The 25515-nt window shown below is 62.5% G+C and overlaps 2 protein-coding genes across 4 annotated transcripts in view; both read left to right on the forward strand.

Moving 5' to 3' along the window:
• The window catches only part of DNAH2 (dynein axonemal heavy chain 2), an 81794-nt gene extending 72108 nt beyond the window's left edge, over positions 1-9686 (forward strand). Inside the window, exons 73-86 of the mRNA XM_044249007.1 lie at positions 229-355; positions 1652-1838; positions 1926-2074; positions 2201-2384; positions 2587-2777; positions 6728-6919; positions 7050-7234; positions 7464-7692; positions 7770-7921; positions 8042-8156; positions 8557-8733; positions 8842-8916; positions 9075-9225; positions 9365-9686. Coding sequence (XP_044104942.1) covers positions 229-355; positions 1652-1838; positions 1926-2074; positions 2201-2384; positions 2587-2777; positions 6728-6919; positions 7050-7234; positions 7464-7692; positions 7770-7921; positions 8042-8156; positions 8557-8733; positions 8842-8916; positions 9075-9225; positions 9365-9519 — 2269 coding nt within the window. The 3' untranslated portion in view covers positions 9520-9686. The remainder of the gene's footprint in view (positions 1-228; positions 356-1651; positions 1839-1925; positions 2075-2200; positions 2385-2586; positions 2778-6727; positions 6920-7049; positions 7235-7463; positions 7693-7769; positions 7922-8041; positions 8157-8556; positions 8734-8841; positions 8917-9074; positions 9226-9364) is intronic.
• Positions 9687-13107: 3421 nt separating this feature from the next.
• On the forward strand, positions 13108-25393 carry KDM6B (lysine demethylase 6B). 3 transcript variants are annotated; one of them, XM_044249008.1, is made up of 23 exons: positions 13108-13251; positions 15633-15752; positions 15993-16135; positions 16228-16369; positions 16581-16679; positions 16784-17003; positions 17089-17181; positions 17266-17427; positions 17518-17718; positions 17814-18158; positions 18269-20451; positions 20538-20664; positions 20768-20873; positions 21664-21869; positions 21983-22047; positions 22130-22201; positions 22298-22446; positions 22606-22720; positions 22820-23007; positions 23131-23272; positions 23552-23678; positions 23769-23939; positions 24059-25393. In XM_044249008.1, the coding sequence occupies exons 4-23, from the start codon at positions 16233-16235 to the stop codon at positions 24080-24082; spliced, it is 4932 nt and encodes a 1643-aa protein (XP_044104943.1). In that variant the 5' UTR covers positions 13108-13251; positions 15633-15752; positions 15993-16135; positions 16228-16232; the 3' UTR covers positions 24083-25393. The 3 variants fall into 3 exon arrangements, with proteins under 3 accessions (XP_044104943.1, XP_044104945.1, XP_044104944.1); XM_044249010.1 differs by lacking the exon at positions 13108-13251 and adding an exon at positions 14463-14533; XM_044249009.1 differs by lacking the exon at positions 13108-13251 and adding an exon at positions 14731-14978.
• The last annotated feature ends 122 nt before the right edge of the window (positions 25394-25515 follow it).

A 25515-nucleotide genomic window follows, 5' to 3' on the forward strand; every position in this document is an offset into this window, starting at 1 on the left:
GGGCTCATTCACCTTTGTGAATGGCACAGAGTAGGGGGTCCCACCAATACTGCAGGCTGTTTGCAGGAAACGAATAACTGATGTCCCCAGTGAGCCTTCCAGGTCCCTGTGTGCGTGGCTATTTATGGGAGGCTTGGCTTAGACACCGACCCGGGCCCTCAATGTGTGTCAGGCTCAGTGAGCATTCATGTTGGCTTCCCCGCCCCCTCCCCTGGCCCTGTCTCCCAGGTACACCTGCCGCACACTGTTTGAGCGCCACAAGCTGCTGTTCAGTTTCCAGATGTGCGCGAAAATCCTGGAGACCTCCGGCAAGCTCAACATGGATGAGTACAACTTCTTTCTTCGCGGAGGTGTGGTGAGTGGAGCAGAGGCGTCCAGGTCAGGGCCAGGGGGACGTGTGACGAGGACTCCAAGCCAGCCCATAAGGCCCACGGCTCTAGGGCGCCAGCTAAGGAAAAGCACCAGGAGCAGGTGCTCCCCCAGGGTGCAGGGCATGCACCTGCCAGGGGCTCCCTTGCTGGCCTTATCGGCAGAGCTTTGGGGTCCCTCATCCCTGGGACCCACGGATTGGTGTGATCTTGCCTCTTTCCCTGCTGCTTGAGCACTCCTCCCCCGGCCTGGCTGCCGGTCACCCGAGCTCTCTCCCTTGTGAGCACCCTCCCCGCCCACCCCCATGCTGCTTTTGCTTGGCAAAACCCCGGTCTGGTTGGATCCGGCCCTCTTGCTCCCTTTGGCCCCGGGCAGCAAAGCACACCCACGCAGGACAGACTCACTTGAAATCTCTAGTCGCTTGGGACAGGCAGATGGGGCCCATCTTAGTACCCCTGTGTCCCCTGTTGCTTCTGCCACAGGTGGGGGTGGGGTCCTCCCTCCTCCCTGATCTCCTCCAAGACTTGATTCAAATCCCACCTCACTCACTGGGACCTCCTTGACTTTCTTTTTCTTTTCTTTTCTTTCTTTCTTTTTTTTTTTTTTTTAAGATTGTATTTATCGATTTGAGGTGGGGGGAAGGGCAGCCAAGTGCAGAGCCGGATGTGGGGTGGGGCTCGGTCCCCCAGACTTGGAGATCAGGACCCCTGCCGAGGTGGAGAGTGGGAGGCTCAGCCGACTGGCCCACCTAAGCACCCCTTCTTAACACTCCAGCCCATCCCCCAGCCCCCAAGAACTTCTAGTCTTTTTTATCCTCCTCAACTTTGTTTCTGCATGGCATTGCCGTTTTTAACCTACTAAATCATTTAATGATCTGTCCTTGGTTTTGGCTCATCATCTGCCCTCCCATTTTGGACACTAAGCTCCTCCAGGGCCGAGGACTCTGTCCTTTTACGCAGTCACGTGTCCCAAGTGCTGAAAACACATGGTCGGTGAGCAGTAAGTATTTGTTGAAGAAGGGAAACCCACAAACCACCTCGAGGGGTGAGGCCACCCGCGGAGAGTCTCGGGGCGAGGGACAGTAATCCCGGGAAACCACCAGAGGGCGCCAGCTTCCTAACTTTGCACGGCGAGCCCCGGACCCCCACACCGCCATCCCCAGGCACCGCTGATTCCTGTCCTCCTTCCTTCATCTGGCCATCCTGGCCAAAGGAAAAGAAAAAGAAAAAAGTAATTCTCAGGAGGTGTTCCCGTTTGATCCCTTGCCCTCTGCCCGGCGCAGGTCCTGGATCGGGAGGGCCAGATGGACAATCCCTGCACCAGCTGGCTGGCGGACGCCTACTGGGATAACATCACGGAGCTGGACAAGCTGACCAACTTCCACGGACTCATGAACTCCTTCGAACAGTACCCCCGGGACTGGCACCTGTGGTACACCAATGCCACCCCCGAGAAGGCCATGCTGCCAGGTACCCCCCGCCGCCTGCCCCGCCCCCCGCCGCCCTTCCCGCAGCAGCCCTGCAGCTGCCAGCGCTAGAGCCCTGCGCCTGCCCCAGGTGAGTGGGAGAATGCGTGCAACGAGATGCAGCGTATGCTGATCGTGCGCTCACTGCGCCAGGACCGTGTGGCCTTCTGCGTCACCTCTTTCATCGTGTCCAACCTGGGCTCCCGCTTTGTCGAGCCGCCTGTGCTGAATATGAAGCTGGTCAGTGGCTTGGTTTCCTCACCCGCTGCCGGGGGTCCCTCGGTCCCTCCCTCTCCCTGCTGCCCGGAGGCCCGGGGTGGGGTGGGGGGGCTGCTGCCTGAGGCCACGCCCCTGTGCTCCCGGCAGGTAATGGAGGATTCCAGCCCGAGAACCCCGCTGGTCTTCATCCTGTCCCCCGGAGTGGACCCCACCAGTGCCCTCCTGCAGCTGGCAGAGCACACGGGCATGGCCCAGCGCTTCCACGCCCTGTCGCTGGGCCAGGGCCAGGCCCCCATCGCTGCCCGGCTGCTCCGGGAGGGTGTGAGTCAGGGTTAGTATCCGTCCTGCCCCCTCAGCCCCCACCTCAGCTCCACGATGGTAACCACAGCCACCGCCCTCCCCCAGAAGGCCCTAGCACGCTGCTGAGCTGGGTTGGGACCCCCAGCCCTCACATGAGCGCACAGACTGGTGCAGAGCGCGGGACAACTGGGACTCCGGAATGGATTCCCACTCAACCCGGCATCTCCTCGCAGGCCACTGGGTGTTCCTCGCTAACTGCCACCTGTCCCTGTCTTGGATGCCTAATCTGGACAAACTGGTGGAGCAGCTGCAGGTGGCAGAGCCCCATCCGTCCTTCCGCCTTTGGCTCAGCTCCAGCCCACACCCCGACTTCCCCATCTCCATCCTGCAGGCCAGCATCAAGATGACCACAGAGCCCCCGAAGGTATGGCGCCCGCAGATGGCAGGCTCTAAATGGGCCATCTGGCCTGGCGGGCTCCCTGTGAGGGTCCGCGAGAGGTCTGGCCATAATGACAGCACCGCGTTTTGGTTCTGCTGCCTTCTAGAATATTCCACCTTATTTCTCTGCACGCCAAACTCTTAGAGCCTAGGAGTAATATCTAAACATTTCTTTTTTTTTTTTTAAGGATTTTATTTGTTTGTTTGAGAGAGTGAAAGACCACAAGCAGGGGAAGAGGTAGAGGGAGAGGGAGAAGCAGACTCCCCACTGAGCAGGCAGCCTGATGTGGGGCTTGATCCCAGGATCCTGGGATCATGACCTGAGACGGAGACAGACACTTGACCATCTGAGCCATTCCGCTACCCCAATATCTAAACATTCTGAGCACGATCATGGCCCAGACATCGTTCATTTATTAACTCATTTAAAATGCACACCCCCATCAGTACTGTTCCTCGCATTTTACAGTGAGAAAATAACTTGTCCATAGAACCTTCCTGCCTCATGGCCTTTCCTTGCATCTCTCCCTGATGCCACACCTGCTGGACCCCAACCCCTCCCTCCAGCTCTGGAAAAGGTGATCTCTGTATTACAAAGTCACCATCAGTGCAACTGTCCTAATCCTTCAAGATCGGCTCATGTTCTCATGTTCACACCTCTGTGTGAACGGTTTTGGTACCTTTCCACTGCTTTTAGCCAAGACCAAAACTATTAGCATGGCCTGCGCCACCCCCAACCCCTGGCTACACCCATCACATTGTCCCCCCCATCCCTGGCTACACCTAAAACATTGTTCCCCTTTGCTTTACTCTACGTACACCATTAATTTTTAAAATGCCTTGTCCATCTTCCTCCAGACTCTGTACTCTTCCCCCCGCTCCCAAGGCTTCTAGAAGCCCCTGCTGCTGGGCCTACATCCTCCTTAGCCTCTCCTCTGCCGCTTCAGGCCGGGGACCATCACTTCCTCAAGAAGCCTCTGCCCTCCAGGTCTAGGCCAACACACATACGACCTCCCCGCTCCTGCTGCCCCCCAGCCCGCTGCGACACTAGACTGTGTTGGATGGGTTGGGAGCCCAATGCCAGGACCCTGGGATCATGACCTGAGCCAAAGGTAGACGCTTAATGAGTGAGCCACCCAGGTGCCCCCAAATCCCCCGCTCTCAAAGCAAGTTGCCAGCCTGCCACTGGAGAAAGCCTCCTCACCCCATCTTTGTTAATGGTGCCCCTAGTTTTTTCATTTTCCTTTTTAATTTTTTTTAAAGATTTTATTTATTTATTTGACAGAGAGAGATCACAAGCAGGCAGAGAGGCAGGCAGAGAGAGAGGAGGAAGCAGGCTCCCCGCTGAGCAGAGAGCCCGATGTGGGGCTCGATCCCAGGACTCTGAGATCATGACCTGAGCTGAAGGCAGAGGCTTTAACCCACTGAGCCACCCAGGCGCCCCCTTTTTAATTTTTTGAGAGCGCGAGCAAGCAAGTGGGGGGGGCAGGGAGGGAAGTGTCCATGCTCAGTATGGAGTCCGACACCTGAGATCATGACCCCAGTGGAAATCAAGAGCCAGGCGCTTACCTGACAGAGCTACCCGGGTGTCCCTGATGATGTTTTAACCTAAATCTATTACATATTTCCAGTTTTCTTCAGTGACCCAATCATATCCTTTATAAAATCCCCCCGCAGAACCTCAGCCCCCAGGTGCCAGTCGGGGGATGGCTCTGGAGTGTATTTGTGGATCACTGCCTGCTGTCTGACCTTTTCCTTTTAATTAAACATCCCACAGACACAAAAAAATATAAAACATACGCAAGACATAAAGGATCCCAATTCCACACACACCCGTGTGCCCACCTTCCCAGGTAAGAAGGAGGACTCTCCTTCCCATCGCCTTCCCTGCCCTCTGGGCAGCTGCCGCTCTTCTCAAGGTGCATCTGCTGGAGGCATCAAGCTGGCCGTGGGCCCCCAGTAATCTGCGACTCGCCTTTCCCATTCAGTGCAACTTACTCAACGTTCATTCGTGCTCGTGGTTCCTGCTTCCTCGATGCACTCCCCATCTGAATCCGTCCTTAGTCATGTGTCTTGTCAGTTGTCTTTTTCCTTTTTGTTATTTTTTTTTTCATGAATGGAGATCCTTAATTTCTATGAGGTGGAATTTAGCTCTTTTCTTCTTTACGGCTTATGCTCCTAGGTGTTGTTCAAGAAATCTTCGCTTACTCTAAGGCAGTTTCTCACACTTGTCTTCAGAAGCATTTATAATTTGACTTTCCCATATTGGTATTTTAACCACTTGAAGTGGATTCTCACAAGTGTGGAATGAGTAGGGGTCCAGTATTTTTTTCTGGCCACACAGATAACCAGTTCTTCTAGCACCATCATCGAACAGCATACAGTTACCCTACTGATCTGCAGGGCCTGCTAAGCCTTAAGTCATGTTTATATATGTGTAGGTTTCTGGGCCCTTTACTCTGTTCATTGGCCAGGTTGTTCATATTGGGGTCAAAAGACACAGTCTCAGTGACCCTATAGCTCTGTAATAGTCCTTGCTAGCTGATATGGCAAGTCTCTTTACCTCATTCTTTTTCAGGCCACTCGTGGACTTTTATTCTGCAACAGAATTGCTGTGATTAGCTTGTTAAGTTCTACCAAAAAAACCTCTTGATCAGTTTGGAGGAAATCAACATCTTTCGTATATCACGCCTCCACATTCATGATTATAGTATATCTGTCCATGTAGTCTTTATTTCAATCAAGTTTTTTCATTTTCACTATAAAGATTTGTGAATTTTTATTTATTCCTGGAAACTTTACATATTTTGGTGTTGTCAATGACAGTATTCTTACTCTAATTTTTTCACTACGTTCTGTCTGTCACAGATGCATCATCTTTTTTTATTTTTTTAAAAGATTTTATTTACTCATTTGAGAGACAGCACAGGCAGAGCAGCAGCAGAGGGAGAGGGAAAAGCAGGCTCCCCGCTGAGCTGGGAGCCTGACATGGGGCTCTATCCTGTGACCTGGAGACCATGACCTGAGCCTAAAGCAGACGCCCAACCCTCTGAGCTATCCAGGTGCCCCAATGGATGCATTTTCTTAAAAGCACTGTGTCAACAACATATTGCTGTCCTGCTCAAGACAGAAAGTGGCCAGGGGCACCAGGCAGCTCAGTCGGTGAAGCGTCTGCCTTGGGCTTAGGTCATGATCTCAGAGTCCTGGGATCGAGCCCCACATCAGGCTCTGTGCTCAAGGGGGAGCCTGCTTCTCCTTCTGCTTCTGCCCCTCCCCCCTGTTTGTGTTCTCTCTCTCTCGATCACTCTCTCTTTCAAATAAATAAATAAAATCTAAAAAAAAAAATGAACAAACCCAAAACAGAAAGTGGCCCTCTGACTCCTGGTGAATCAGGCCTAATGGCTCCATCTGGTCATAGCTCTTCTGACCCCTCCTGGGGCCTTGCCCTTGACTTCAGTTAGACTCATCTTCTCACTTATTCTCTGCTTTGAACCTCTATCCCTTCCATTCTTTCCATCTCCATGAAACCAACGCCCTCCTGTCAGCCTCATTATCTCTTTCCCCTCAGTGAGACTCTGCCCACCTTGACCTACCAGGGCGTTCACAAAGCCTGAAAAATCTATCACACAGATAGATATGACCCCCTTAATCTACCCTGAAACTTTGCATATGGCAGCGTATAGATTTTTGTCCATTAATAGTTGCATGTATATCAAAAGGGGGGGACAAGAAGGTAGAGCTGCCACTAGCCCACACACCGCCTGTGTGCAGATGAAAGAAAGAAAGGCACCCACCTAGTCCTGTGAATTGGTGCACATCCTGGCATGCAGATCAAGGGCTGGATTTCAGCCCTTGGTGGTGCCAGTGGCAGGGCTCAGCATGATGCAGGTCATCCCATGCAGGACATCCCAATATAATGTCCTGCATTGTCCCCAGGGCCTGAAGGCTAACATGACACGTCTTTACCAGCTGATGACAGAAGCACAATTTTCTCGCTGTGCCAAACCTGCCAAGTATAAGAAGCTGCTGTTTGCCCTCTGCTTCTTCCATTCTGTGTTGCTGGAGCGCAAAAAGTTCCTGCAGCTTGGCTGGAACATCATCTATGGCTTCAATGACTCTGACTTTGAGGTTTGTACCAATAGGGGCCTGTCACCCCAGGCCTGCCCGGTGGGGTCCCGATGGAACCGCGGACAGAAAGCCCCCATTGGATGAGTTCCTGCCCTAATGGCTTGTGGGGACGGGGACGGGGCGCCCACAGGTGTCGGAGAACTTGCTGAGTCTCTATCTGGATGAGTACGATGAGACCCCGTGGGATGCCCTCAAGTACCTCATTGCCGGTGTCAACTACGGTGGGCACGTGACAGACGACTGGGACCGGCGCTTGCTCACCACCTACATCAACGACTATTTCTGTGACCAGGCTCTGTCGACCCCCTTTCACCGGTGAGGTGGGGAGGGGGCATGGACATGGGCCCAGAGAACAGCAGCCGCCTGAGGGGGCAGGACTGGGGGCAGCGGGGGGCGTTTGAGAAGAGGACCAGTCTGTGGGGTTGGAAAGGGAGCAGGAGCAGGGGCGGAACTTGGGGCTGCGCAGAGTGGCTGGGATCCTGGCCTGGTGCTGGGAGGAAGCCCAGGCCTGCAGCGCGGTGATGGTCTTGCCGGGGGCCTTCAGGTTGTCAGTCCTGGAGGCTTATTTCATCCCCAAAGACGGGAGCCTGGCCTCTTACAAGGAGTACATCAGCATGCTGCCGGGCATGGACCCCCCCGAGGCCTTTGGCCAGCACCCCAATGCTGACGTGGCCTCCCAGATCACTGAGGCACGGACTCTCTTTGAGACTCTGCTGTCCCTGCAACCCCAGATTACTCCTGCCAGGGCTGGAAGCCAGAGCCGGGAAGAGAAGGTAGGAGCCGGCCCACAGCTGAGGGAGGGTGAGCAAGGAGGCAAAGAGGCCGCCACTCAGGGTTCCCACCGTGCCAGGTCCTCGAGCTGGCCGCTGATGTGAAACAGAAGATCCCTGAAATGATCGACTATGAGGGGACCCGAAAACTGCTGGCCATGGACCCCTCCCCTCTCAATGTGGTCCTCCTGCAGGAGATCCAGAGATACAACAAGCTTATGGAGACCATCCTGTAAGAATGGAGGGGGCAAGAGGAAAGGGCTTCCCCCCCCCAAGGCTCCCCACCCCCGCCGCCCAGGGATGGCTCTGCCAGGCCCCTCCCATCTCTAAGCTCCCACCTTACCCTGCTCAGGTCCTCACTGACAGACCTTGAGAAAGGCATTCAGGGCCTCATCGTGATGTCTACAAGCCTCGAAGAGATTTTCAATTGCATCTTTGATGCCCACGTCCCTCCGCTTTGGGGAAAGGCAAGATTGCATCACTCTCAGACCTCTGTGCCCTCCATCCCCTGGTTCTGGGAGGCATATGGCAACATGCGGTGTACCTGGGTTTCGGAGCCAGAGAGATTCAAGGTGGAGATCAGGCTCCGCTAGTCACAGACTGGGTTTGCACGGAGTAATTAACCTGGAAACTTAGGGCAAGCTCCTTGCCCCCCCCCCCCGGACATTTCAAGGATGCTCTGTACTGTGCGTCCCTCTCAGTCGGTGCTTCTTTCCTGGAAGCTGGCTTTTGGAGAGCTTGGCCCAGCTGCAGCTGGGAAATGGGCTGACATGGCAGATTTTCTTCCAGGTCTGTGCCAAGCGCTCGAAATCAAGATTTGAGTGCAAGAGTCAATGAGTACGTAACACGCCCTATTTCCTCCTCCAGGCATATCCCTCACAGAAGCCACTGGCTTCCTGGACCCGGGACTTGGCCACGCGCGTGGAACAGTTTGAGCTGTGGGCCAGCCGTGCCCGGCCTCCCGTGATCTTCTGGCTGTCTGGGTTCACCTTTCCCACTGGCTTCCTCACTGCAGTGCTGCAGTCCTCCGCTCGCCAAAACAACGTGAGCGTGAGCGAGCAGCCTGGGAGGAGGGATGGGGGTGGGTGCTGGGGGTGCGGATTTGCTGTGCTCCTTAAGGATCCTCCCTTATGCTCCCCCTTGAATCCCCAGATTCCGGTGGACAACCTCTCTTGGGAGTTCATTGTTTCCACTGTGGATGACAGCAACCTAGTGTATCCGCCCAAGGTGGGAGCAGAGGTCTGGGGTGGGGAGGGTGCTGGGAGTAAACCATGGGAAACAACTGGTAAAGAAGGGAGAAGAGAGGTGGCACTTCAGGGGTGCTGGCAGCCAAAGGTCTCCACTTCTCCCCCAACTTGACCCCCACCCCCAACGTGTCTTCCCAGGATGGAGTCTGGGTCCGTGGCCTGTACCTGGAGGGCGCTGGCTGGGACAGGAAGAACTCCTGCTTGGTAGAGGCGGAGCCCATGCAGCTTGTCTGCCCCATGCCCACCATCCACTTCAGGCCTACAGAAAGTCGCAAGAAGAGCGCCAAGGGTGGGCTGCCTTCCCGTCCTTAGTTTGGATCCTAACCCACCCTGGGCCCCGCCCCTCCCCCACACCTGCTGGGGCCCTGCTCTCTCCGAGGCGCCCCGGGGCTCTGACATATGACTCCTCCTCCTCTCCTTTCCCCCAGGCATGTACTCCTGTCCCTGCTATTACTATCCCAACCGGGCGGGCAGCTCAGACCGATCCTCTTTCGTCATCGGCATCGACCTCCGGTCGGGGACCATGACATCTGATCACTGGATCAAGAGGGGCACTGCTCTACTCATGAGCCTGGACAACTGACAAGGCCTCCTCTTCCTCCCGGCTTGAGGGAGGGTCGGGGACTTTGGGGACGTAGGCTGGACTTAACGGGGGCCACAGAATGGGGGCCGGGAGACAGCTAGGTGTACTGGCCATAAAGGTCGAAGAATTGTATAGGAACTCAGAGCAGTAAAATGCCTTCAACCGTAGCCCTGACTGAGCCTCTCAATGGGGTGCCGGGAGTCTGGGGAGGGAGGAAGCCCAGGCCTTACAGAGGAAGGTACTCCCGCGCGTGGCCAAAGGATGGGGAAGCAGCTAGGGCAGTAGGAGGCCAGGAGAGGAAGGAGCGTGGCCTTGAGCGAGGGGCCGGGCGGTGGGACCTGAAACGGGAGGGGCTAAATTTCGGGGCTGGCCCTGAGCAGGTGGGGCGGGGCTTACTTCGGAATGGCGCGTGATCCGAATGGAATAAGGGTTTGTCAGGCGGGGCTCGGGGCTGGACCCAGTACGTTGCACCCCGAACCCGGCACCCCGCATCCGGCATCCTTCTGCGCACCTGCGCTGAGGCGAGTGGGACCCGCAGAAGGCGGGGCGGGGCCCGAGAGAGGGACTCCGGCGCGAGAAGGGGCGGGACCACGGGGAAGGGGGCGGGGCTGGGGCGCAGGGGGGGCGGTGTTTGTGTTGGAAAATCCAACTGCGCCACGGGGCGGAGCGGCCCCCCCCCCGGCCCTGGCCTGGGAGAGGGGGGGCCCGCTCGACCCCCTGGGAGACCTCGGGGAGCCTGAGCACCTGGACTCCCCAGAAACAGGTAACGGGGAGTTGCGAGGGCGTCTGAAAGGGGGAAACCCATCTCCGCGCAGGGGGCGGGACGCCTGAGTCTCAGGACGGGTAGAGCCGGGGATGGACGTTTGGGTCTTGGCAAAAGCAATGAAAGGAGACCGGGGCGCAGGATGCCAGGGTTCCCTAGAAGAGGGAGGGGCGGGGTGGGGTGGGGGAAGAGCGGGGAGGCAGAAGACTTGGGGGTGCGGGTGTCCAGAGGGGCCTGAAAGGGCTCCCAGTCCCCCTCGGGCTGGGATTCCCCTCCCCGACCCTGGGTGGGGCGGGGCGGGGCGGCTCCTGACGGAAGGGCAGGACTGAAGGTCAGAGTTCGCAGCTGGGCTGGTGCGACCACCCCTTGATGTCCGGCGTGGCCAGGCAGGCAGGGGTCTCCGGGCCCGGGGCCACCTCTGGGTGTCCCTCCGGTTCTCCGCACGGTGAGGTGTGTCGCCTCAGCCTTGCCCCTCACGGCGGGAGCGCCGGCAAACGGCCTCCCCGCCACGGCCTTCGCCTCCATCCACTCCGCCGCACCCCGCTAGCCCCTCCATCCCTGGGCTGACCCCACTCGGCCGCTCGTCGCCCTCGCCGGGCCCGGCTCCGTGCGGACCTTCCCAGAGCAGCCACGAGATGGCGAGGGCGAGACACGCAGCGGGAGCCGCGGGAGCGGGGTGGGCGCTGTGGCCCGGAGGGCGACCGAAGCCCCCCACCCGGCCCGAGAGAAAGGTGGGCGGGGGTGCGCCTCTGGCTCCTGTCATATCGGCTCCTCACAGGAAATTGTGGGCGGGAGGGCGAAGGGCAAGAGGTGGGGAGGGGGCTGGGACTCCGTCTCCGCCTCCCCGGGTCGCGGTAAATAGTGGGGAGGGGGCACGCGGCTTGGTTACTAAGCGACGCAGATTCGCTTCCTCTCTGCTGCGGCTGGTGGCCGTTACCTGGGGACCGGGCGTGGGGGGGCGGTCTGTGGCTAGCGGGGGGAGGGCCGACCGCGGGGAAGGTCGAGGGTTGGACGCTTGCTCCCCGGGACCCGGAGAGCCCGGGAAGGACAGAGGGGACGACGCAAGCCGCGCAGCTGCAGAGGAGGGCGTCGCGACCGTCCGGGGGGGAGGCGGGACCCAGGCGCGCCCCCGAGCGCCGCTCCCCTGGCCCTCCCGGGGGTTGCTTGCCCTGTTGCCGGAGTAACTGGAGAGCCAGACTCGGGAGCCGGATTCCCGAACTCTCGCATCCGGCCAATCCGCTCGGGCGGACGGCCCTGACATCAGGGCCCCGGCAGCCAATGTGCTGGAGGCTTCATAGAGCCACAGGAAAGGGGCGAGGGGAGGGGGAGAGGAGGAGGAAGGCGGGAGGGAGCTGCTCCGGACCTGCACGTGCACTCCCACACGCTCGCGCCCACCCTCCTCCCTCCTCCGCACGCGCCCGGGTGCCCCCCTGCGCCTGCGCGGCGAGTCGGCGCTCGCGGCACACGGTCCCCCCAACCCCCATTTGAGTCTGTGTTTGCAAACTAGTCCTGGGCTGCGCTCCTCAGCCTCTGGGGACCCGGGCGTCTGGACTGGCCGGTCCTCTCTCGCTGGGTCTCGAACCTTTAGTGCCCAGCCCTGCGTGGGCGGGGCCGGCTACCTGTTTCCCACCGACCCCCCAGCTGGCGCCCCACTCTCCCAGGTGGGCTGGGCGGAGCTGCGGTTTCCGGCCCCTTAGGCTCCGCAGCCGCCTTCCCGGGCTCCGGCTGAGGTTGCCTCCCCAAGGGGAACGGAACGGGTGTCTGCGCCCCTTCCCGAAGCTTCACTCGCTCGGGCTCAGCTGCTGTAGGTGGCTGGGGAGGGCGCTACGGGGAAGCCCGGGACGGCTCAGGTGACTCTTGCGGGCCCTGACGCCCCTTCTTCGCGGGAATTCCTCCCCTCGGCTGGCACACCAGAATCCTTTCCATCCCTAACGTGTCCTCCCCGCTCGCCCCCGTGCTCTTTGCACTTCTCGGGGCTCCCTCTGCGCTGTGTGTCCCGGTCTCCACTCGTCCTTCTCGGCTTCTCCCGGTTATATAACTCTTCCTCTCGCCGTGTCCTGGTTTCAACTCCACAGACTCCGCCCTGGAACAGCGCGGGGAGGGGCAGGAGAGCTGGGGACCCAGACAGGTTCCGGCTGGCGGCCGGCTGGGCCACGGGGGATCCCGCAGATGGGAGACGGAGCCCCGCGGGACCCGGTGCCCCCCCGGGGCCGGCACTGTCACTCCTCGGTGGGGGGCGGGGAGGGGCCAGCGGCGGGGGAAGGCTGGGGAAGGGAATCCCGAGCGGGCCGCCTGCCCGGGCGGCTGAGTCACAGCGGCGCCCCAGCCGGCGGCCCTCCCCTCCGCCTCCCCCTCCCCCAGGTAAGAAGCGAGACTGTAACCCCTCGCTTCCACCGGGCCAGAGGAGGCCTGGCGGGGACCGGGATGCGGTGGCGTTCTGGGACCGGCCCCCGCTCGGCGCGCGTGGCGCGCGTCTGCCGACCGCCTGCTGGGGAACACCGTGTCTGCGGGGTCTTGTCTGTGGCCGGCCTGTGAGTCTGCGTGCGCACGTCTGGCCCCTCAGCCCGCGCCCCGCGCGGCTCCAGCGCTGCGCCGAGGGGCTTCTCGGGCTCAAGCCCGCAGAGGGTTAAGTGGGTATGATTGATGGAGTGGGTCTCTCTCGGGGCTCCGGGGGAGGGGGTCGGTTAAAGTCCCTGAGTCCAGAGCCCGGATGGAAGGGGCGGAGCTGGGCTCAGCCGGGAGTGCCCGGATGGAGAGGGCGTGGCCTCGGCAGGAGAAGAATTAACCCTTTCTGGGCGGCTGGCCCCCGGGACACGGGGCGGGCGGGAGAGGCTGGAATGGAATGTCTGCCCCAGAAGTATACCGTCCTCCCAGCCTGGCTCCGGCCGCGTGCGTCTTCCTCTCATCCGTCTTCGAGGAGTCTGTGGGCGTCTGTCTTTGTGCCTGCCCGTGGTTGTCCCCTCTCCTCGGTTAGTAGGGATACCGGGAGTCGGGGAGGGCTATTCCTGCCCCAAAGCGAGAGTGGAGGTGAGAGTGGACCGCGAGCCGCCTGCGGGAACAGGTGTGAGCGGGGCGTCGAGGCTGGCGTTCGCGGGGAGGGGCCGTCATGGGGGAAGACGAGAGGGGAAATTCCGCGGGACCGGTGGTGAGCGGTGTGTGGGCTGAGTTGTGTCTGCCTCTGACTGTGTGTCTGTGTGTGTTCAGGGAGGCGGGGACTGAGTCAGTGGGAATAGGGGAAGGTTTTCTGGGTGACTCACGCTCCCCCCCCACACCCCGAGCCTGAATCAGACCCCGAGGGAGGTCTTTGTACAGGAGGCGGATGGTGTGTGTGGGGAGGAGGGTGGCGGGGGGTAGTCAGGCGCCTGGGTCCCGGGTGGGGACAGGGATCCGTGGTCGTTGGCGAGAGTGAGTGTGTGCTTAGTGTACAGGAAGTTTTTGTTGTCCAGTGAGGGCTGCTGTGTTCTGAGTGCCGGCGTGGGGGGTTGCGGACAAAGGTGGAAACGGGCTTGGAGGGACGGGGCTCAGTGCTTTAGGGAAAGCTGAGTCAGTTCCCCGTGGGAAAGGGGAAGTGGTGGAGGGGAAGTGTCATCATCGCACTAGGGGAAGCTGCATTTCCTGGTAACTGGCGGCGCCCTGGGCGCCCCTTCGCAAGCGGGGATCTGTTCCCCTGATGCCCGGACCTCCGGTCTCCCCTCCCCACCCCGTCTTCCCTTGCGTGGTCCGGGACTTGGGTGGGGGACTCTGGCCGGGGCTACACTGGGACCGGCGTTAAGCGCTCTGCTCGTGCCAGGGCTTGGGAACTGAGAGAAAGTCTGTGTGGCGAGGAGAGAGGGCTCGGGGCAGGAACTCCGCCAGAGCCGCGGAGAGGGTCCGCAGAGCCCGGGCATGAGCCGGCCTTGGCGGGGAGGGCGCCCCGGGACTTGCGGGGTCCGAGAGCTAGCATGTAAACAGACGACCTTGCCCCGCGGAGGGAGGACTGTTTTCACCAGAAACCCGCCTGCCCTTGCGGGCTGGGTGGAAATTTCCCCACGGCGCAGACTTCTCTCGGCGAAGGCGAACTTTCCAGCCGCCCCCAGCCCCTAGTCGCGCGCTCTCCCCCGGCTTCCTGCCCGGCGCGAGCTCCAGCTGGAGCGCTGGCCCCGCCCCCGCCGCTTTGTACTCTACGCTCGCCTCTCGCAGCTCTTTGTACTCTAGACTCTGAATGGACCGATCCCGGGAGCGGAGCCGGCGCCCTACCTGCGGGGACGCGGGGTAGGCGACGGGGAGGCGCGGGGACGGGGAGCCTGGGTTCAGAGAGGCGAGAGGGAAGAACTGGGGCCAAAGGGAAGGTGCTCAGAAGGGGAGCGAGGCGCTCGTGGTGGGTCGAGGCAGCACCGACGGGAAGGGGCGGGGGGCGGGTGGCGGTGAAGGAGGAAGTGAAACGGGTTCTGGGTTCTTTAAGGGAGTGGGCGGTGAGAGTGGGACAGGGGTGATGTCACCGCCTGTCGGGCCCCGCCCTCCTCCCTCCCGAAGGACCCCCCCCTTACACTTACACACGCCGCTTCCGCTGCGCAAGTAGCCACGTCACGGGCAACCCCCGAAATCCCCCCTCCCTTGGGGGGCGGGGGCCACGTGGGCCGCGGGGAACCGCGTGGCCCCGACGGGGAAGGGCACAGAGGATACGGGAGCCACGCGAGAGGGGCCACTCGGGACCGCGGTGCGCGACTTTTCACAAGTTGGGGGGATTGAAGGGAGATTTTGGTTTGGGGGATCGGTTGGCATTGAAGGTCTGGACAGGCGGGGAAGTAGAGCTCAAGGAACTGGGTACGAGGCTGGGGGCCTGACCGTGGTTTGGGATGGGGTCAGGCGTCGGGGATGGGGCGCTCAGGTCGCGGCGCGGGCGGGTCTGGGTACCGGAGAAGTCGCCGTGACCGGCCAGCCCTCCGCAGCTCCCGGAGGTACTCGGGGTGGGGGGCGAGGCAGTGCGCGGGGTGAAGTGAGGAAGGGGAGCGACCCCTTTGCCTGCGCGGGGCGTCCGTTGGCTGTCAGTCGGTCTCACGGCGGCGGGGCGCGGGGCGGCTTCGGGCGGTCGCGCCGTGAGCGCCGGTGGCTCCGCGGGTGTGTGGGACTTACGGGTAGCGCCGTCCGCCAGGCCCGCCTGAGCGTGCGACTCGCCGCCTTCACGCGCCAGGGTCCCGGGCCCCGCCGGCGCTGCCGGCCCGAGCGCGGGGCCCGAGGTGGAGACCCTAGGTGGGAGCCACGGGGTCACACCGGGGTCACCCCAGGCCGAGCCCGTCTGACCGGCTCCGCCGCCCCTCCTCCTCCGGCCGGCAGCGGCCGGACTCACCTCGCTCTCATTGGTCCCGGCCAGGCTGTTACTGAGGCGGAGACACGGGTGATGATTGGCTCGCTGGGGAGAGAGGAAGTCCTGTGATTGGCCAGATCTCGGGAGCTCGCCGACGCCGGGAGAGGACGCTCCCACGGAGGCCGGGTAAGCAGCCGCGCCGCTGCGCGTCCGCCCCATTGGCTCCCGACTGCGAGCTGCCGCCGGCCGCCCGGGCCGCTCCCAGCCGCCGGTCCCGGCGCCTCGCCGTCGCCCTGGGCCGCCGGGGGCCTCCCCTCAGGGAAAGCCGGGGCGGATGCCCAGTGCAGATGACCACCCGGCCCAGCCCCGGGCCTCCGCCGTGTGCTGGCCGGCTCACCTCACTCCTTCTCCTCCTCCCCTTTGTAGAATTGGCTGTGAAGGGCTCTGGGTGGCCGTCTGGGAGCAGTGGGCACTCCTGTCAGAGCGGCTGGAGCGGAACCGTCGCCCCAGAGAGCTGGGGCAGGGGGCCGTGCCCGATCTCCAGGGCTCCTGGGGCCACTGCTGACCTGGTAAGGGACAGGCTGGGGCGGGTTGGCGGTGTGCGGGCTGCTGGTTCAGGCTGCGCCCCCACTGAGACTGTAATCTTTTCTCCTTGGCTCAGGCTGGATGCATCGGGCAGTGGACCCTCCAGGGGCCCGCGCTGCACGGGAAGCCTTTGCCCTTGGGGGCTTGAGCTGTGCTGGGGCCTGGAGCTCCTGCCCGCCCCATCCCCCTCCTCGTAGCGCATGGCTGCCTGGAGGCAGGTGAGAACTTGGGGCCTCTCTCTCTGTCTTCAGGCACCCTTCCCATCCCCTCGACTCCTCAGTCTCTGTGTCATTCTCTGGGTTTCTGGCATTCTGTGGACCTCAGTGTCGTCCTCCGCTGCTCTCTCTTAGCTTTTCAGTCCCCTCCTTCCTAGGTAGGGACAGGACTGTGTAACGTTGCTGCGTGTTAACAGAGCCCTTCTCTCTCTAGGTGCTCTGCCAGCATCGGGCAGCCCCCCCTCTCTGCGCCCCTACCCTCTTCACATGGCAGTAGTTCCGGGCACCCCAACAAACCATATTATGCTCCAGGGTGAGTGAAAATTCAAACGTGCTAGGGATGGGAGATAAGTCTGGGGTCCGGGAAGAGTTCCCCAAAGCCTGACCCCAACGCCCGCAACCCCTTTTGCTCTGTAGGACCCCCTCCCCAAGACCCCTCCATGGGAAGCTGGAATCCCTGCATGGCTGTGTGCAGGCGTTGCTCCGAGAGCCGGCCCAGCCAGGGCTGTGGGAGCAGCTTGGGCAGCTGTACGAGTCTGAGCATGACAGTGAGGAGGCCATCCGCTGCTACCACAGCGCCCTTCGATACGGAGGAAGCTTGGCTGAGTTGGGGCCCCGCATTGGGCGACTGCAGCAGGTAGGATGAGGCAGACCCTGGGAGGGGGGCAGGATTGTGCCTCCGCGCTCAGTACCCTCATCTTAATGTGTGCTTCTGCCCTCAGGCCCAGTTCTGGAACTTTCATGCCGGCTCTTGCCAGCACCGAGCCAAGGTCCTGCCTCCCCTGGAACAAGTGTGGAACTTGCTGCACCTCGAGGTGAGACCGGGGCCGGCTGGGCTAGGGTGGAGGCTCAGGCCAGGTATGGAGCTGTGTCATTCTCTCTTCCCCTTCTGTCTTCAGCACAAGCGGAGTTACGGGGCCAAGCGGGGAGGTCCCCCAGTGAAGCGAGCCGCTGAACCCCCAGTGGTGCAGCCCGTGCCTCCTGTGGCACTCTCAGGCCCCTCGGGGGATGAGGGCCTCAGCCCTGGAGGCAAGCGCAGGAGAGGCTGTAGCTCAGAGCAGGTACGGTTGTATGTGGGAAGGTGAGCAGGCAAATAGCCGGAGGGCCGGACTGGGGGACGGAGTGGGGTCTCACACTCTGTTTCTTTCTAGACTGGCCTTCCCCCAGGGCTGCCGCTGCCACCACCGCCACTGCCACCGCCACCGCCACCGCCGCCGCCACCGCCACCCCCACCCCTGCCTGGCCTAGCCACTAGCCCTCCCTTTCAGCTGACCAAGCCAGGGCTGTGGAGTACCCTGCATGGAGACGTCTGGGGCCCTGAGCGCAAGGGTTCGGCACCCCCGGAGCGCCAGGTGAGCTCCTGTCCATTGCCCCTCACCGCTTGGGTGCCAGGCCTGCGTCCTCTGTCCTCCGTCCCTCATTGGCGGCCCTCCTTCCTCTCCCACAGGAGCAGCGGCACCCGCTGCCCCACCCGTATCCATACCCGGCTCCGGCCTACACCGCGCACCCCCCTGGCCACCGGCTGGTCCCGGCCGCACCCCCAGGCCCCGGCCCCCGCCCCCCAGGAGCAGAGAGCCATGGCTGCCCGCCTGCCACCCGTCCCCCCGGAAGTGACCTTAGAGAGAGCAGAGTTCAGAGGTCGCGGATGGACTCCAGCGTTTCACCAGCAGCAACCACCGCCTGCGTGCCTTACGCCCCTTCCCGGCCCCCTGGCCTCCCCGGCACCACCAGCAGCAGCAGTAGCAGCAGCAGCAACACCGGTCTCCGGGGCGCGGAGCCGAGCCCAGGCATCGTGAGTGCCGGCGGTGGGCGCAGTGGGGCACCGGTCCGGGAGCTCCTCTTCGGGTGGGGGAGCTGGAGTGGCACTCTGACCCCCCCGCCACCCTTATCCTCCGCTTGCAGCCCGGCGCTGACCATTACCAGACCCCCGCGCTGGACGTCTCCTCTCACCAAGGCCGCCTGGGGCCCTCGGCACACAGCAGTCGGAAACCGTTCCTGGCGGCTCCCGCTGCCACTCCTCACCTGTCCCTGCCGCCCGGGCCCCCCTCACCTTCTCCGCCACCCTGTCCCCGTCTCCTGCGCCCCCCACCGCCCCCTGCCTGGCTGAAGGGCCCGGCCTGCCGCGCAGCCCGCGAGGATGGGGAGATCTTAGAGGAGCTCTTCTTCGGGGCTGAGGGACGCCCCCGTCCTCCCCCACCACCCCTCCCCCACCGCGAGGGCTTCTTGGGGCCTCCGGCTCCCCGCTTTTCTGTGGGCACTCAGGATTCGCACACCCCTCCCGCCCCCCCAGCCACCAGCAGCAGCAGCAGCAGCCCTACAGGGCCTGTGTCCTTCCCCCCGCCTCCCTACCTGGCCAGAAGTTTGGACCCCCTTCCCCGGCCCCCTAGCCCCACACTGAGCCCCCAGGACCCACCTCTCGCACCCTTGACTCTTACCCTGCCCCCAGCTCCTCCCTCCTCCTGCCACCAAAATACCTCAGGAAGCTTCAGGCGCCCGGAGAGCCCTCGGCCCAGGGTCTCCTTCCCAAAGACCCCCGAGGTGGGGCCGGGGCCGTCGTCAGGCCCCCTGAATAAAGCCCCCCAGCCTGCGCCGCCCAGGGTTGGGGACCTGCCTGCCCGAGGCCCGCGGCTCTTCGACTTTCCCCCTACCCCGCTGGAGGACCAGTTCGAGGAGCCAGCCGAGTTCAAGATCCTCCCCGACGGGCTGGCCAACATCATGAAGATGCTGGACGAGTCCATCCGCAAGGAGGAAGAGCAGCAGCAGCAGGAGGCAGGCGTGGGCCCCCCGCCCCCCCTGAAGGAACCCTTTCCATCTCTGCAGCCTCCGTTCCCCAGTGACACAGCCCCGGCCGCCACCGCCTCCGCCGCCGCTGCCACCACCACCACGGCCGCCACCACCGCCACAACCACCCAGGAAGAGGAGAAGAAGCCACCACCAGCCCTGCCGCCGCCGCCGCCTCTCGCGAAGTTCCCGCCCCAGCCCCTGCCCTCGGCCGCCCCGCTGCCCCCAGCGGCTGGTCCGGCTGGCCTGCTCAAGTCCTTGGCCTCCGTGCTGGAGGGACAGAAGTACTGTTACCGGGGGTCTGGAGCAGCTGTTGCCACCCGGCCCGGGCCCTTGGCCGCCACTCAGTATTCCCCCGGCCCCCCATCAGGTGCTACTGCCCCACCACCCACCTCAGCGGCCCCCAGCGCCCAGGGCTCCCCGCAGCCCTCCGCTTCCTCGTCATCTCAGTTCTCTACCTCAGGCGGGCCCTGGGCCCGGGAGCGCAGGGCGGGCGAAGAGCCAGCCCCGGGCCCCATGACCCCCGCCCCGCCGCCCCCACCCCTGCCTCTGCCCCCTGCTCGGTCTGAGTCTGAGGTGCTAGAAGAGATCAGTCGGGCTTGTGAGACCCTCGTGGAGCGGGTGGGCCGGAGCACCACAGACCCGGCGGGCCCGGTGGACGCGGCGGGCCCGGTGGACGCGGCGGGCCCGGTGGACAGTGGGACTGAGCGACTGCTGCCTCCCACCCAGGCCCGGGAGGAGAGTGGTGTGGGGGGGGTGGTGGCAGGACCAGGCAGTGGCAAGCGGCGGCAGAAGGAGCACCAGAAGGAGCACCGGCGGCACCGGCGGGCCTGCAAGGATGGCGTGGGTCGGCGGCCCCGAGAGGGCAGGGCAAAGACCAAGGCCAAGGCCCCCAAAGAGAAGAGCCGCCGGGTGCTGGGCAACCTGGACCTGCAGAGCGAGGAGATCCAGGGGCGCGAGAAGGCCCGGCCCGATCTTGGCGGGGCCTCCAAGGCCAAGCCACCGGCGGCTCCAGCCCCTCCACCAGCTCCTGCACCCTCTGCCCAGCCCATGGCCCCCTCCGCCACCGGGCCTGGGAAGAAGGCCCGAGAGGAAGCGGCAGGGCCCCCTGGCGTTAGTCGCGCTGACATGCTGAAGCTGCGCTCCCTTAGTGAGGGGCCCCCCAAGGAGCTGAAGATCCGCCTTATCAAGGTAGAGAGCGGCGACAAGGAGACCTTCATGGCCTCCGAGGTGGAGGAACGGAGGCTGCGCATGGCAGATCTCACCATCAGCCACTGTGCCGCTGACGTGGTACGCGCCAGCAAGTAAGTGAAGGGCCGGCGCTTGGGACCCCCTGCCCCTGCCGGGTCACCCTGGTAGCCCTGCCCTCGTCTGTCTGTCCTCCCCGCAGGAACGCCAAGGTGAAAGGGAAATTTCGAGAGTCCTACCTTTCCCCTGCCCAGTCTGTGAAACCGAAGATCAATACTGAGGAGAAGCTGCCCCGGGAAAAACTCAACCCGCCCACCCCCAGCATCTATGTACGTGGGCCACCCCTGCCATCAGGCTTGCGTCCGTGCTGGGGGCTGGTGGGGGGTGGGGGTGGGCCCCGAGCCTCAACCCTTCCGTGTCCTCCTGCTGCAGCTGGAGAGCAAACGGGATGCCTTCTCGCCGGTGCTGCTGCAGTTCTGTACGGACCCTCGGAACCCCATCACCGTGATCCGGGGCCTGGCGGGCTCCCTGCGGCTCAGTGAGTGTGGCAGGGGGTATGGGGCAGAGCCATCTGAGGGCCCCCGAACCTGGAGACCCCCGGCTGGCGGCCAGCACGAGCCCTCCTTAGTCCTACGTAGGCCGTACTCTGAGTGATGGGTCCGCCGGTCTCAGGCTTTTCTCCCATCTGTGTGTGTCCCCGGCAGCGGGCAGAGGGAAAGGGATGTATCTCAGGACCCGGCTGGAGTCCCTTTCAGTTTTCTTGGCAGTGAGAGTGAGGGCATGGATTACACAGGGCCTCGGTCAGCACATGGTTTGAGGCTTTCCCTCTTCCAGTCCTTTATTGTGCAGAATTTCAGACAAAGCTACAAACGTAGGAAGGGAAACCACACAGAAGCATAAAAATCACATCTCCCGTGTACCCGGAGCGTCCTTTCTCCCCACATAGCCTCCCTTCTCACCACTGAGCTCCTGGAAGCACTTTCTAGGCTTTCACTTCACCCCATCTCCTTGGATCCAGTGATGACTTAAGGAAACTTCCATTCATTGAGCACCTCTTGAGTGCCAGGTGGCGTGTGCCTGTGGCCCCATGCACACCTGAGGACACGGCTGGAGGGGCCCCGGCTCAGGGCAGCAGTGGGAGGTGGCGTTGGGGGTGACCCAGATGAGAGCCAGGTCTGGGAAGGGCCAACTGCCCCAGCTGCCTGTGGGGCCGGCCTCGTCCCCTGTCCTCGTGGGCTAACCCTGCGTCAAAGGCTCAGGGAGTAAGAAGGCCCACGCTCCCTGCCCTCTGCTCCTGCCTCGACGCCCTGCTCGGTCCTCCCTTGCAGACTTGGGCCTCTTCTCCACCAAGACGCTGGTGGAGGCAAGCGGCGAGCACACGGTGGAGGTGCGCACGCAGGTGCAGCAGCCCTCGGACGAGAACTGGGATCTGACGGGCACGCGGCAAATCTGGCCTTGTGAGAGTTCCCGCTCCCACACCACCATTGCCAAGTACGCACAGTACCAGGCTTCGTCCTTCCAGGAGTCCCTGCAGGTGAGGGACGCACGCCTGGCTGGACCCAGGGGTCGGGATCTGGGGGCTGTGATGGGGGCAACCCGGGGCGGGTGCTGACCCAGGCCTGCGCCCACCCCTCTGTGGCCAAGCAGGAGGAGAAGGAGAGTGAGGATGAGGAGTCTGAGGAGCCGGACAGCACCACCGGGACCCCTCCCAGGTAGGTCCATTTGGGCCCTCCCCTTCCCCATTCCTTAGTTCTCGTGCCTCTCCACCAACCCGTGCGCCCTTTGCCCTGGCAGCAGCGCGCCCGACCCGAAGAACCATCACATCATCAAGTTCGGCACCAACATAGACCTGTCTGATGCCAAGAGGTCAGTGGGGCAGGGGACAGAGCGCCGCCTGGTGGGCAGAGTTGGGTGCGGGGGGGGGGGTAGCTTCTCACTTCCGTGGCACCTTCGCCCCCGCAGGTGGAAGCCCCAGCTGCAGGAGCTGCTGAAGCTGCCCGCCTTTATGCGGGTCACGTCCACGGGCAACATGCTAAGCCACGTGGGCCACACCATCCTGGGGATGAACACGGTGCAGCTGTACATGAAGGTCCCTGGCAGCCGGACGCCAGGTGCGCTCCTGGCGTGGGCGTGCGCGCTTGCGAGGTGGGGGGCGGGGGGCGGGGCTGCTACCGGGGCCTCCGCCAGCGAATGAGGGTGCGAGGGTGGGCCGGGCGCGGAGCGCAGGCTTGACCCCAGCCAGCCACGCCGTTTTCTATCGCCCCCTGCAGGCCACCAGGAGAACAACAACTTCTGCTCCGTCAACATCAACATTGGCCCTGGCGACTGCGAGTGGTTCGCGGTGCACGAGCACTACTGGGAGACCATCAGCGCCTTCTGCGACCGGTGCGCGCCGCCCTGCCTCTCTCCCGTCCTTCCCCCGTCGGACAGGCACGGCCCGGGATCCTCAGACTTAACCCCTCTGACCCTGTGACCACCCCGCAGGCACGGTGTGGACTACCTGACTGGTTCCTGGTGGCCGATCTTGGATGACCTTTATGCTTCCAATATCCCCGTGTACCGCTTCGTACAGCGACCCGGAGACCTCGTGTGGATTAATGCGGGCACCGTGCACTGGGTGCAGGCCACCGGCTGGTGCAACAACATCGCTTGGAACGTGGGGCCCCTCACCGGTGAGAGGGTGGGGGCACGCGGGGCGGGAGTGCAGCCTGCTGTGAGGAAGGGGCCTGTCCCTGCCCCCTCCGCCACGGTCCGGGCTGGCAGCGCATCCTCAGTCCTCCCCCTCTGGCCCGCAGCCTATCAGTACCAGCTGGCCCTGGAACGATATGAGTGGAACGAGGTGAAGAACGTCAAATCCATCGTGCCCATGATTCACGTTTCCTGGAACGTGGCTCGCACGGTCAAGATCAGCGACCCGGACTTGTTCAAGATGATCAAGTGAGGGCCCCGTGTGGGAAGCAGCCCGTCTCCACCTGAGCAGGCCTCGGTCTAGTGCTCCCTGTCCAGCGCCACCCGGCACCCCACCTTGCCCCGTATCCCGCACTGTGCCCGTGCTGGGATGGCTATGGGCCCCGGCTCCCAGGCGCTTTCTTCTTCTGTGATCCAAGTAGATGAAAGCCATACGAAATGTCAGCTGTGACAGCTGCCCAGGTCAGGGACTGTGACCCCCCCATCCCCCTCCGGCCCTCACCGCGCCCTCGCCCCCACCGTGTGCAGGTTCTGCCTCCTGCAGTCCATGAAGCACTGCCAGGTGCAGCGCGAGAGTCTGGTGCGCGCTGGCAAGAAGATCGCTTATCAGGGCCGCGTCAAGGACGAGCCCGCCTACTACTGCAACGAGTGCGATGTGAGTGCGCCCGCCCCCGACTGCCCCCCTCCCTGTCTGTCCCTGGGACTGCCCCCCACCCCCAGCTGATGGCCCCGCTCCGCGTCCCAGGTGGAGGTGTTCAACATCCTGTTCGTGACGAGCGAGAACGGCAGCCGCAACACGTACCTGGTGCACTGCGAAGCGTGCGCTCGGCGGCGCAGCGCGGGCCTGCAGGGCGTGGTGGTCCTGGAGCAGTATCGCACCGAGGAGCTGGCGCAGGCCTACGACGCCTTCACGCTGGTGAGGCCCGGGCGAGCTGCGGCGGGCGGGTGGGTTCGCTCTTCCCCTTCTCCACTCCCGCGGCACACTCGCCGCCGCCCAGCCTGCCGCTGAGCCCGGTGCCCGCTTTCTCCCCGCAGGCCCCCGCCAGCACGTCGCGATGAGGCCGGACGCCCCGCCCGCCCGCTCGCAGGGCGCCGCGGGGCCACCAGCACACGCCTGGGCTGGACCTAGGTCCCGCCTCTGGCCGGGAAGGGGGTCGGGCCCAGCCCTTCCACCCCATTGGCAGCTCCCCTTCACTTAATTTATTAAGAAAAAAGTTTTTTTTTTTTTTTAACAAATAAGAGGAAAAAAGGAAAAAAAATGGGAGACGGGGGAGGGGGCTGGCAGCCCCTCGCCCACCAGCGCCTCCCCTCACCGACTTTGGCCTTTCTAGCAAGAGACACAAGGACCAGGCTTCGGCGGCGGCGGGGGTCACATACGGGTTCCCTCACGCCTGCCAGCCGCCCGCCCACCCGCCGGGCGCAGACGCACGCGGCCCGTGCATGTACATAGATGTTACGGCAGCCGAGGTTTAATGAGATTCTTTTTATGGGCTTTACCCCTCCCCCAGGACCTCCTTTTTTACTTCCAATGCTAGCTGTGACCCCTGTACATGTCTCTGTTTATTCACTTGGTTATGATTTGTATTTTCTGGGTTTTTTTGTTTTGTTTTTTAGGTTTTGTTTTGTTTTTAATTTATAACAGTCCCACTCACCTCTATTTATTCATTTTTTGGGAAAACCCGACCCCCCTCCCCAGTCCCCTAAGCCATCCCGCCCGCCCCTCCGGGGACCTCCCGCCGCCCCAGTGTGTGTCCGGGCCCGGCCCGTCCGTCTCCGCCCGCCCGCCCGTCCGCGGCGCCAGCCGGGCTCTCATGGTGCTCAAACCCGCTCCCCTCCCCGACGTCCTGCACTTTCTTGGACCAGGCCCCCACTCCCGACCCGACCCCAGCCCCGCCTGAGGGTGAGCGACTCCTGTACTGTAGGGGAAGAAGTGGGAACTGAAATGGTATTTTGTAAAAAAAATAATAATAATAATAAATAAATAAAAAAATTTAAAGTTTTAAAGAAAGAACTATGAGGAAAGGAACCCCGTCCTTCCCAGCCCCGGCCAATTTTAAAAACACGGACCATCCCCTCACACCCCACCCCCCGCCTCCCCTTTTCTTTTTAAGCGTGAACCAGCCCAGGGCCAGGGCCTCACTGGGGCAGGGACACCCCGGGATGAGTTTCTCCGGGGCTTTATTTTTGTTCGGTCAGTGGTTTTTCTCTCCCACGCTGGGGCTGCGGAGGGCTGGGGGGTTTACAGCCCCGCCCCCTCGCACTGCACTGTCTCTCTGCCCTAGGGGCAGAGGGGTCTTCCCAACCCTACCCCTATTTTCGGTGATTTTTGTGTGAGAATATTAATATGAAAAATAAAACCAGAGAAAAACACTCGGTTTTGATAATGTGCTGGAGCTCGTGGGGCGCGCACGCGGGGGAGGGCTGCGGGGCCTAGCTGCGCAGACCCCGGCGGGGCGAGCCCCTCCCCGAGGCGCCTGTGGAATGTCCAGAGC

Source organism: Neovison vison, chromosome 5 (genome assembly GCF_020171115.1).
Source record: "Neovison vison isolate M4711 chromosome 5, ASM_NN_V1, whole genome shotgun sequence".
Taxonomy (NCBI): domain Eukaryota; kingdom Metazoa; phylum Chordata; class Mammalia; order Carnivora; family Mustelidae; genus Neogale; species Neogale vison.

Bases quoted from the DNA above. Each gene is read 5' to 3' on its own strand.
- KDM6B (XM_044249008.1), top strand. From the start codon at position 16,233: ATGCATCGGGCAGTGGACCCTCCAGGGGCCCGCGCTGCACGGGAAGCC. The intron at 22,202-22,297 runs GTCAGTGGGGCA...TCGCCCCCGCAG, and splicing joins GACCTGTCTGATGCCAAGAG to GTGGAAGCCCCAGCTGCAGG. The intron at 23,679-23,768 runs GTGAGTGCGCCC...TCCGCGTCCCAG, and splicing joins ACTACTGCAACGAGTGCGAT to GTGGAGGTGTTCAACATCCT.